At 40.5% G+C, this 12,945-nt stretch overlaps 1 protein-coding gene across 3 annotated transcripts in view; it reads right to left on the bottom strand.

The window, feature by feature from the left end:
- Positions 1-12,945, bottom strand: part of FANCC (FA complementation group C) — a 306,859-nt gene that overhangs the window by 19,936 nt on the left and 273,978 nt on the right. For all 3 annotated transcript variants that reach the window (XM_045839834.1, XM_045839833.1, XM_045839835.1), the window contains one exon: positions 12,297-12,396. In XM_045839834.1, coding sequence (XP_045695790.1) covers positions 12,297-12,396 — 100 coding nt within the window. The remainder of the gene's footprint in view (positions 1-12,296; positions 12,397-12,945) is intronic.

The raw sequence follows: 12,945 nt of genomic DNA, 5'->3' as shown, positions 1-12,945 counted from the left end.
CCCTTGCTTCCCTTAAGATTCTCTCTTTGACTTGAAATTTTGCCATTTTAATTATGATGTGTCTTGAAGTGGGCCTCTTTGGGTTTCTCTTGATTGGGACTCTCTGTATTTTCTGGATTTGTGTGGCTTTTTCTCTCATCAAATTAGGGAAGTTTTCCATCATTACTTTTTCAAACAGGTTTTCTATCCCTTGCTCTTCTCTTTCTGGTATCCCTATTATATGAATATTATTATGTTTCATGTTGTCCTGCATTTCCCTTAGTCCCTCTTCATTCTCTCTGAGCCTCTTTTCCTTTTTTTGCTTTTCCTGGGTGTTTTTTTCTACCTTGTTCTCCAGCTTGCTGATCCGTTCCTCTGCTTCATCAAGCCTACTTTTGATTCCGTCTACTGTGTTCTTCAGTTCAGAAATTGTATTCTTCATTTCCTCCTGGCCCTTGTTGATAGTTGAGGTTCCTTTGTTGGTGGGTTTCCTCTTCCAGCAGGTGTACTGGAGTTCACCGCTCCCATCTTGCAAGTTCTCTGGAGTAGCAAAGTGAAATTTGTCTCACTGTTTCTATTGTTGGATGATCCCTGTTTGGGTCTAACGCTAGTCTTTTCACAGCTCCAGCTTTTGTTGACTCACTGTCTGATTCTTCAACATCCTCTACAATTCTTGGTCTCCAATCTTCATGTATGCTGGAATACCGTTGGCTGTTCACTATATTGCTCAGAAGATTGGCTAGGTATTTCACCCATGCACAGGGGGAAGTGGACTCCGCTTCCACCTATCTCACTGACATCTTCCTCTAGTCTCTCCTCTGACATTTTTTTTCAAGTAGGTTTTCAATTTCCTGCTCTCTCTCTTCTCCTTATGATACCCCTGTGTTGCGAATGTTGGTACACCTGAAGTTGTTCCAGAGGCTCCCTACACTATCCTCAGTTTTGAAATTCCTTTTTCTTCTTGCTGTTCTGATAGGTTGTTTTTTTTTTCCTTGGGGGGGAGGTTTTTTTATATTCCAAATTGCTGATCTGATTCTTGGCTTCATTGCTCTACTGTTGATTCCCTGTAAGTTATTCTTTATTTCATTGAGTGTAGTCTTCATTTCTAACTGGTTCTTTTTCATGCTGTCAAAGTCCTACTAAGTTCACTGAGCATCCTTATAACCAGTGTTTTGAACTCTGCATCTGGTGCATTGCCAGTTTCCATTTCGTTTAGCTCTCTTTCTGGAGTTTTGTCCTGTTCTTTCATTCAGGCCATGTTTGTCTCCTCATTTTGGCAGCCTCCCTGTGTTGGTTCTATGTACTAGGTAGAGTTGCTATGTCTCCCAGGATGGGTAGGATGGCCTAATATAGTAGATGTCCTGTAGGGTCTAGTGGCACAGCCTTCCCTATCACCCAAGTTGGGTGCTTGAAGTGCACCCATTGTATGGACTGTGTGTACCTTCCTCTTGTAAGTGTGATTTGATTGCTGTTGTCACGTCAGTGGGAGGAATTTACCCAGCTGACCAGCTGCAATGACTGGATGTGACTACTGACTATCAACCTCCAACCACTGGTGCCCACCCTGTATAGCAGGACTTCTTTCAACAGGGTTCTGGTGGCCGGTGAGTCTTCCTTGAGTGTGTTGCTTGTGCAGGTGGTTGGGTAGTGATACTTCAATGTGGTCTGGAGCTATCCACTGGGTGCACGGGCTCTGGGGCCTCCTGGGAGTACAGGCCAAGGTCAGCCACTGCCTGTGTTCTGCCCAGGGCCACCCAATATAAGCTACAAAGCAATCTGCCAGTGGCTGCTACTTGTGCTGGGCTTAGAGGTATCCCGGTGAGTCTAAGCTGTAAACCAAATCCAGCTACCAATACTACCAGACCGGGGGTCACTTAGTGAGAGGTTTGGGATTGTTGAGGGAAAATGCTGCTTGTCTGAGAACACTTAGGAAAATCTGTAGCATGAGCGAAGACAAGCCATACACCATATGGATGGAATAGCCACTGGAAACAGCTTGGGTGGGCCTAAAAGATGGGTGGGGCAGGACCTCAGGGAATCACCAGGGTGGGGCAAAGAGTATGACCCTGATTGACTGGGTCTCGGGTATGGCACCTGCCTGCTCTGTCTGTTGAGGGGAGGGCTTGTCAAAGAAACAAAAGCCTCAGCCAGCACTTCTGTCTATGAGAAAGCTGCTCTCCAGCTCTCGCCCTGATGCCAAACAATTCAGCTCCTCCCCATATGTCTCTTGTGCCTTACAAGGTGCTGTGGCCATGCTGGAGATCAGAGTGATTGAGTCTAAGTACTTCTGTACACAGGCCCTTTAAGAGGAAGTGCGTGGGAATCCAAAAGCTTCCATCTTCCTCAGTCTCAATCCCCTCTGGTTTTTACAGCCAGAAGTTATGGTAACTTTTCTTCCTGGCACCAGAACCCTGGGCTTTGGTGGCCTAGTGTGCAGCTGGAACTCGTTGCTCCTAAGATATCCTTTCTGATATTTATCTACCACATGTGGGTGTGGACCAGCCCATTCCACGTCTTTGCCCCTTCTACTAGTCTTGATGTGTTTTCTTCTTTAATTCGACAGTTGTAACACTTCCATTCAGCTTGATTTCAGGCAGTTCTAAATGATGGCTGTTCTGTAGTTCACTTGTAATTTTGAAGTAGTTGTGGGAGAAGGTGAGTACCATGTTTACTTATGCCACAATCTTGATGATGACGATGACAACAACAACACAAAACAGGAAACAATGGTGCTCGCAATACTGTGAAGGCCAAAGTGCTATTACTATCTCTACCCTCAAAAGGCACAGAACCTTTAAAATACTTTTGTAAAAAGTTGAGTTAAAATCTAGAAACAGTGAGGTGCATGGACTTTAAGGGTACATTTTAATAAGTTTGGGTGAATGTGTAAAGTCCAATGTACCACCATTCCAATTAAGACCCAGAACATTTCTTTTTTTTTTTTTTTATTTTTATTTTAATTATTGTTCAAGTACAGTTTTCTGTACTTTACTCCCATCCAGGCCCACCCCTCCTAACCCTCCCCACCTCTCTCCCATTTCCACTCCTCCCTAGTTTTTGTCCATGTGTCTTTTATACTTGTTCCTGTAAATCCTTCTCCATTTCTGCTGAAATTCCCTCCCCTCTGGTCACTGTCAGCTTGTTCTCTATTTCAGTGTCTTTGGTTATATTTTGCTTGTTTGTTTTGTTGATCAGGTTCCTGTTAAAGGTGAGATCATATGGTATTTGTCTTTCACTGCCTGGCTTATTTCACTTAGCATAATGCTTTCCACTTCCATCCATGCTGTTGCAAAGGGTAGGAGCTCCTTCTTTCCTTCTGCTACATAGAATTCCATTGTGTAAATGTACCATAGTTTTTTTATCCATTCATTGACTGATGGGCACTTGGGTTGCTTCCTGCACTTGGATATTGTAAATTGTGCTGCTATGAATACTGGGGTGCATAGGGTCTTCTGGATTGGTGTTTCAGGGTTCTTAGGATAGAATCCTAGCAGTAGAGTTGCTGAGTCAAAAGGCAGATCCATTTTTAGTTTTCTGAGGAAATTCCATAGTGTTTTCCATAGTGGTTGTACCAGTCTGCAATCCCACCAACAGTGCACTAGGGTCCTTTTTCCTCTACAACCTCTCCAACACTTGCTGTTTGTTGCTTTGGTTATTATGATGGCCATTCTAACTGGTGTGAAGTGGTATCTCATTGTGGTTTTAATTTGCATCTCTCTGATAGCTAGCAATACTGAGCATCTTTTCATGTGTCTCTGGATCCTCTGTATGTCCTCCTTGGAGAAGAAGACACAGAACATTTCTATCATCCCCCAAAAGTTCCCTTGTGGCTATTGTAGTCAACCCCTCCACTTGACCCTGGCAACTGATATTTTGATTTCAATGAGAGAGATTAGTTTTACTTACTCTCGAATTTCATATAAACAGAATCATAAGAATATATATTCTTTTGCGTCTGGCTTCTTTGGCTCACATATCTTTTTGAGATTCGTCCATGTTATTGTGTGTACATGGTTCATTATATTTCCTATTGCTTAGAAGTACTCACTGTATGAATATACCCTAATCTGTTTATTCACTCTCCTACTGATGGGCATTTGGGTTGTTTCCAGTTTGGGACTATTATGAATAAAGTTGCAATTAACATTCATATTTATGTCTTTTTGTGGATAAGGGCCTTCATTTTTCTTAGGTAAATACTACAGAAATGGAATTACGGGGTCATAGAGTAGATGTCTGTTTAACTTTATAAGAAACTGCCATATAATTTTCCAAATGGTTGTACCATTTCACATTCCCATCAGCTGTTTATAAGATTTCCAGTTGCTGCACATACTCCCCAGTACTTGGTACTGGTAACCAAATCTTATTAGCTTTAGCTATTTCAGTGGGTCAAATGTTACCTCATTATGGTTTACTATTCATTTGCCTAATTGCAAATCATGCTGAACAATTTACACGTCATTATTGCCAACTTATATATCTTTTTCTGAGATATATGTTCAAGTCTTTCGTCCATTTAAAAAAACTGAGTTGTACCTTATGAAGTTGTAAGAGAGATTTATTCGGGATACAAGTCCTCTGTCAGATACATGTATTGAAAATATTTTTTCCCAGCTGGTGGATTGCTTTTCCATTTTCTTAATGATGTCTATCAAAAAACTGAAGTTTTATCTCATTTACCCATTCTTTATAAAACCTAATTTATTCATTTTTCTCAGTGCTTTTCTGCATCTCTTCTAAGAAATCTTAGATTACTCCAATACCAGAAAAAAAATTCTCCTCATTTTTTCTAGAAGCTGTATAGTTTAGCATTTAGGTTGAAGTCTATGATCCACCTCAAATTAAATTTTGTGTTTTGTAAGGTAAAAGTTCATTTTTTTCCCCATATGGATATTCAGATGTTTTGACAGCATTTGTTGAAAAATTTCCCTTTCCCATTGAATTACCTTAGCATCTCTGTAAAAAGTCAGTTGACAATATATGTATAGATCTATTTCTGGATTCTGCTCTGTTCCACTGACCTATATTTATTATTTTGCCAATACTTCACTGTCTTGATTATTGTAGCTTAAAGTTTTGAATTCAGGTAGTGTGAGTTCTCTGGGTATTTTTTTTTTTTTTGCTTTTGTTTTTCAAAATTATTCTGGCTACTCTAGATCCTTGGCACTTCTATATCAGTTTTAAAATCAGCCTGTCAGTCTTCTGGTCAAGATGGCAGCATAGGCAGACCTGGCTCACATCTTCACACAACCACATTAAAATTACAACTAAAACAGAACAACGATTAGACAGAACTACCAGAAATCAAGTTGAATGGAAGTCTGACAACTATGGAATTAAATAAACCATATCCATCCAGACTGGTAGGAAGGGCACAAATGTGGAATGGGTTGGTCCTTCACCCATGTGTGGTTGACAAAAATCTGGGAGGGATGTCTCAGGAGTGAGAAGGCCCAGCCCTACACTAGGCTTCTCAGGTTGCAGTGCCATGAAGATAAGTCTCCACAACTTCTGGCTGCAAAAACCAGTGGGGGACTGAATTGTTGGAAAAACTTCTGGAGCCCCAACCAGTTCCTCTTAAAGAACCTACACACAGACTCATGTACTCAGACTCACTTCCTCTGAGCTCCAGTGCCAAGGTGGCAGCTTGAAGGGCACCAATGGCATACTGGAGAGGCTGAAGTGTCTGGCATTGGGGCAAGTACAGTCCATTGTCCCTTTTCTAAGCCCTCCCCATGCAGAGCCATGGAGCTACCAGGCTGCTGTCATGTTTGGGACTCCATCAACTTGGCTAACACTGTTTGACCCACCTTGAAGATCCCCAGAGACTCTGCCTCATCGAACTTACGGGCCCACCCAAGCTATTTTTCCATATGAATGGCTGATCTTGGCTCATGCTTTACAACTTCCTAAATCATATCAAACAAGCAACAAGCAGGTGGCCTCAGGGAGCTCCAGACTGGGCATTAGCAGCAGCAAGATTAGTTTCACAGCTTGGCTTTGCCTGACAATCTCCAAGCCCAGCACAAGTAACAGCTTTCTCATTGCTTTGTAGCTCATAGAGGGCAGCCCTGAGCAAAACACAGGTGGGGGGCTGACTTTGGTCTGCACAACCCAGGAAACTCCAGGGGCCAGCAAACCCAGTGCACAGCTACAGACCATGTCAGAATACCGCCACCCTGCCCCTGCACAGCTGATCCTCCATGGAGGTTAGAGGTTGGTTGTAAGTGGTCACAGGAAGTCCTTGTAGGTGACTGATCTGGGTAAATCCCTCCCATTGATCTGCCAACAGCAACCAAAGCTCAACTACAAGAGTGGGGTGCAGTCAACCCACATGAAGGGCATACCTCAAATACATAGCTTCAGTGATAGGGCAGGCTGTGCCACTGGACCCTACAGGACACCTACTACATGAGGACACACTACCAAGATACAGAGTCAAAGCAGCTCTACCTAATACACAGAAACAAACACAGGGATGCTGCAAAACAAAGAGACAAAGAAACATGGCCCAAATGAAAGAACAGATCAAAACTTCAGAAAAAGAGCTAAATGAAATGGAAATAAGCAATGTATCAGATGCAGAGTTCAAAGCACTGGTTATAAGGATGCTCAAGGAACCTAATAAGGATCCCAACAGCATAAGAAATACCCAGTCACAAATGAAGAATTCACTAATTAAAATAAAGAGCAATTTACAGGGCAACAACAGTAGAGTGGATGAAGCCAATAATCAAATCAATGATATGGAACATAAGGAAGCAAAAAAAAAATCCACCATCCAGAACAAAAGAAGAAAAAAGAATCCCCCCAAAATGAGGGCAGTATAAGTAGCCTCTGGGGACAACTTCATGTGTTCCAGTATTCGCATCATAGGGGTGCAAGAAGGAGGAGAGAGAGAACAAGATATTGGAAATCTATCTGAAAAAAAAATGAAAGAAAATTTCTTTAATTTGGTGAAGGAAATAGACATGCAAGTCCAGGAATCCTCAGAGAATCCCAACCAAGTTGGACCCAAAGAGTACCACACCAAGACACATCATAATAAAATGCCAAAGGCTAAAGATAAAGAGAATCTTACAAGCAGCAAGAGATAAGCAGAGAGTTAGCTACAAAGGCATTCCCATAAGACTGTTGGCTGATTTCTCAAAAGAAGCTGCTGGCTAGAAGGGGCTAGAAAGAAGTAATCAAAGTGATGAAAAGCAAGGACACACAACCTAGATTAATCTATCCAGCAAAGCTATTATTTAGAATGGAAGGGCAGATAAAGTGCTTTCCAGACAATGTAAAGCTAAAGGACTTCATCATCACTAAGCCATTATTATATGAAATGTTAAAGGTACTTATTAAAAAAAAGAAGATAAAAACTATGAACATTAAAATGACAACAAACTCACAACTATCAACAACTGAATCTAAAAAATAAAAACAAAAACTAAGCAAACAACTAGAACAGGAACAGAATCATGAGTATGGGGATCACTTGGAGGGTTATCAGCTGCAAGGGGGAAGGAGTAGAATGGGGAAAATGGTGCAGGGATCAAGAAGCATAATTGGTAGGAACAAAATAGACAGGGGGATGTTCAGAATAATACAGGAAATGGAGAAGCCAAAGAACTTACATGCATGACCCATGGACATAAACTAAAGGGGTGGTGGGTGTTGCTGGAAGGAAGGAGGGTACAGGGCAGACGGGGGCAAATGGAAAAAAAACTGGGACTACTGTAACAGCATAATCAATAAAATATACTTAAAGATTAAAAATAAATAAATAAAATCAGCCTGTCAATTTGTTTTAAAAACACCTACTGGGATTTTGACTGGGATCACATTGAAGCAACAACTCAATTTGGGGAGAATAGGCATCTCAACAATTCATGAATATGGTTTTTCTCTTCATATATTTCAGTTTTCTTCATTTACCTCAGCAATATTTTAGTTTTCTATGTAGAGGTCTTATACACCTTTTGTTAAATTTAATCCTAAATATTTTTATGTGTGCCTGGATTTACCTATTTCTATTTTTATTTCTGTCAGTTTTTGCTTTATGTATTTCAGAACTCTGTTTGTTATTAAGTACATATCTGTTTATAATTGGTATTTACCTGATAAATTTGTCATTATAAAATGTCCCTCATTAATCTCTGGTCATACTCCTTGTCTTGAAGTCTAATCTGTTTGCTGCTAGTGGAATCATACCAGCTTTTTTGTGCTTATTATTTAAAATCATAACATATCTATTTCCTTATTTTTACTTATATCTGTATCTTTATAATTAGAATGAGTCTCTTGAAAACAACATATAGTTGGGTCTCAGTTTTTCATTCAGACTAAATTATCAGCCTTTTTACTGCTATATAATTTTCAGTTAACTTTTCATGTACTTGTAGCTATGTTTGAAATTAGGTCTATCTTTTGATATTAGTTTCTTTTTCCAATCTATTTTTTGTTCCTCTGATAGCCCACAGCTTTGCCTTTTGATACTCAAGTCAATCAGATTGTGTCTTGAGTTCTGGCCACATATTAACTCCCCTTAACCCTGCTCCCATCCCTTACATGAGAGCCCTCTGAGGAAAGTAAGAAGAATACAAATGAAATTTCCTTTTTCAAGGGCTGAATCCACTCCAGTTTCTATCTGCTTTTTTGGTTACTCTCCAGTACCTTCAAATCGTTCTTAAAAATATTTTCCCCAGAGTTTATAATTTTTAAAAAATGTTATTTCTTCATTTTTAGAGAGATGGGAAGGGAAGGAGAAAGAGAGGGAGGAAACATCGATGTGCGAGACATACGTCGACCAGTTGCCTCTCATACGCCCCCAACCAGGGACCTGGCCCACAACCCAGACATCTGCCCTGACTAGAAATTGAACCAGTGACCTGCTGGTTTGCAGGCTGACACCCAATCCACTGGCCCACACTAGCCAGGGCCAGAGTTTGTAACTTTTATGTGTGGGAGACTTAGTCTAGTACATTATTAGATTCTGCCACTAGTAGAACCAGATTCTGAACTGAGTTGCTGTTTGTACTGAGCTATTATGCAGGGTCAGAAAAAGTGGCTCGTCGGGACAATTTTAAGTGTTTGCCTACTAGCCTGATTGAGCTAGCCTGATTGATGGAGTTGCACTGTGCTTTCCAAATAAAATGGGTGAAAGGAAAGGATAAAAAGAGAATGAAAATAAACATTCCTGACAAAGGGAAAGAATGTGGACTAATGGGATTTTTTATACACTTCTGTGTGTGTGTGTGTGGGTGTGTGTAGAGTGTAATGAAAACAATTTGGCAGCATCTATAGAAGCAGAACTTTGCATTTGTAATAACCAGCACTTCTACTGCTAAGTATATATCAAAGAATGTCCAGGAAAACACTGTTTGTAAAAGAAAACAAAAGGTAGAAACCACCCAAATGCCCACCACCAGGAAATAGCTACACTGTGGCACACTTTCCCAGTGGAGTACTACCAACGGGGACATGAATGGGTACATGAATAGAAGCTCAACATCATTAGTCATCAGGGAAATGCAAATCAAAATGACAATGAGATATCACCTCACACCTGTTAGAATGGCTGTTATCAAAAGGATAAAAAATAGCAAATGCTGACAAGGATGTGGAAAAAAGGGAACCCTTATACACTGTTGGTGGCAATGTAAACTGTTGCGGCCTCTATAAAACACAGTATGGAAGTTCCTAAAAAAACACAGCTACCATATGATCCAGCAATTCTATTCCTGAGTAGGTATGTGACAAAAATGAAAACACAAACTCAAAAGATATATGACAGGGGGCCCCAGAAAAACTGGATTTATCTTCTGGACAGTGGGTGCCCTGTAGTACAGGTTCCTCCCATCAGATGAGTGTTCTAGGAACCCATCTGTATCTATGAACCAGCTGGCATTGTGAGAGGCTAGTTCTGCCTCAGTGAATTTTTTTTGAAGACTCTTTCAAAGTGTCCATTTCACGATGGGTGATTTACAAGTATACCTGCCTACACTGCAGTGAGTACTCAGCAGTCTTTGACCAAAAACAGCATGACCCCATTCCCTATCCTCCCTATTCACCCAATCTTGCCCCAAGCAACACTTTTTTTGTTTCCCCAGATGAAAAAGTCCTCAAAGGCAAACGTTTTGCTAGTGTGAAAGAGGTGAAACAAAAAACAGCAGAAGCACTAAAATACATCAAAATTAACAAGATCAAAAAATGTTCTGAGCAGTGAAAAAAAGTCTCAATAGGTATATTGCATCATATGGAAAATACTTGGAAAGCGACTGAAGTTTAAACATGTAAGAAAAAACACATGATTTTTTTTCAAGCAGTCCATTACAATTTTTTAATAAATAAATTCCATTTCTTGAGTCTGCCCTAGTATGCATCCTCATGTTCACTGCAGCATTATTTGGAATACCTAATACATGGAAATAACCTAAGTGTCCATCAAATGGATGAGTGGATAAAAGGTGCTGTGTGTATACACAATAGAATATTACTCAGCCATATAAAAATGATATCTTGACATTTGGGACAATATGGATGAACCTCAAGGGCATTATGCTAAGTGAAATAAGTCAGACAGAGAAAGACAAACACTGTATGATCTCAATTATATGTGCAATTTTAGGAAAGAAAGAAAAAAAGGAAGGGAGGGAGGGAGGAAGTCCAAACTCAGACACAGAGACCACATTGGTGGTTGATAGAGGTGGGTGAAATCAGTCAAGGTAGTCAGTCAAAAGGCACAAACTTCAGCTATAAAATATATAGTTCATGGGGGTGTAATGTACAGATATAATCAAATAAAGTTTCTAATACTGTATTGCATATTTGAAAATTGCTAAGACTGTAGATATTAAAAGTTCTCATCACAGGAAAATAATTCGTAACTGGTTGGTGACAGATGTTAACTAGACTTGTTGTGAAGATCGTATCACAATATACAAATATTCAATCATTATGTTGTACACCTGAAACTAACAGAATATGTCAATTACACCTCAATAAAAAATAAAACTAAATTAATTAATTAAAAGCAACTTCAAATCAAGTCCAAATCTGTAGTGCCCAAGGCCAACACTCTGGAGGAGCAAAGCTGGTAAGAAAAACAGACTCAAGCTAACACTGAGGAGCAGCACTTCTTTCACTAGTGTCTTCCACCCCAACCTAGGTATGTGTTACAGGTCAAGGGAGAGACTTTCTAAAAGGCCATCTAATTGGGAATACAAAGAACGTATAAAGGAGAACAGAAGGTAGTTATAGTTATGCTGCAAAATAAGAATGAGGGCCAGACAGTCAGCGCCTTTCGGCAGAATTCTCCTCCTGAATTCCAGGAGGGTATCATTGATAACACTGTTTGCTACAGTTTAGCTAACTTCCCCAGGGAAAGAGAGGATGGAAAAAATACATCATAAATATTTATTACTGTCTTAAACAGCAATGATAAAACCTCAGCAGTCTTTGGGGTAGAGGTGTGTGGGATTTCAGCAGAGCTGAGCATCACAGCACTATTCTCCTTAGTCACACTGTTGAGAGCATCATGAGGGACCATGCCATACCTCCTAGGAAGCTTCAGTGGACTCAGGCCCTTAAACAGGCAAGCAACTCACAAACGTTTGGGCTAGTTCAAATGCCCAAAGGCAAGAGCTCTCTGGTAGAAAAGGTTGTTGTTCCACAGGGTCACTCTAACCGGTCAGTGGTCCTTGCCTGCTGTCGCCTGGCCCCAGCTGAGGGAGCCCTGTAGTGCAGGTCTTCCTGCAGGCCCTGAGCCTGGCTTCCTGCTCACTGTGTCCAACTAGCACCTCTTGGTCCCTACCATTTTCAGCTCCCCTTCGACAGTTATTCAAATCTTTCCTTATTCTCACTACCTCTCTCCTGGAAGAATGCAATTCACATTTGAGTTTCTCAAAGGAAAGAAAACTCTAATAATTAAGAATGTCCAGTATTGCTTTGTTATAAGAGGCATTTCCTTCTCAGCACATGCTGCATGGACTCCAGGATGCCTGTTGCTGGTCTGGGACGGTGGTCCCACTTGGCAGACAGCATACACACAGGGCTTGGAAATTCATCTTTCAGGGCTGGCATGACAGAGTTCTCTGACACAACGGCAGATAAATGCTTCTGAGTACCAGGGCACAGGACAGACAGAAACTATTTGAATTAAAATAGTGTTACCTTTGCTGGAGCATGCATTTGGAAACTTTCTTTGTGAGCAAAACAGTCTATCAAAATCACTGAAAATTAAGTGCTCCTTTCCAACGATTAGCCAAATACTCTGAGCAGTCTTTCTTTTCTTTGGAAAAATGAGTAATATATGCAATATAACAAACCTGGTTGTTTTCTTTTTTCAGAGCTTCTACAAAGCACAATGTAAATATTTGAATGGTGGCTAGTACTTCTGGGGCTCCATCAGTTCCCAGGAGTGCATACCTGAGCAATGCAAGGCCAGAGCACAAGACATTTAGTGACTGATTTAGTAAACATATGAACCTGAATTGTACAAGAGAAGAGTGGAAACATTCTTTTTGTGTCATAAGCTTCAGATGTCAGTCCCTCTGTAAAGCAGAAGAACTCTGCCACTCCTTTCTAAAGACTGAAATGGTAACGTGCAGCACTCCCTTCCTTGGATTTGAAATTATTAAGCACTGCAGATACTTTCCACATAGGCCTGAATGCTCCACAAATATTTATTTATACACGATATGCCCAGACATGCAACAGCAATGGATCTTTTGTTTTTTCACGTGGAGAAAGAGCTGCTCAAGGAGGGGAAATGGCTTGGTCAAATCTACCCACCAAAGTGGTGGAAGAATCTCCATGTAGCTGGTTATTGTCCATGCATTTTCATCCAATTAATTTTTTTTAAGTTTAAACAAAAAAGCAGTTCAAACCTTGCTAGCTTTAAACTCAAAATGGCATTGGTTTCTTATTTCTATCCTTACAGAAATAAGGTATGTTTCAAGACCAACCCAAGTGCTA

Source organism: Phyllostomus hastatus, unplaced genomic scaffold, assembly GCF_019186645.2.
Source record: "Phyllostomus hastatus isolate PE091 unplaced genomic scaffold, TTU_PhHast_1.1 phas_contig_312, whole genome shotgun sequence".
Taxonomy (NCBI): Eukaryota; Metazoa; Chordata; class Mammalia; order Chiroptera; family Phyllostomidae; genus Phyllostomus; species Phyllostomus hastatus.
Note: the sequence above shows the minus strand (reverse complement) of the source record. Positions and strands in the feature narration are given on the sequence as shown.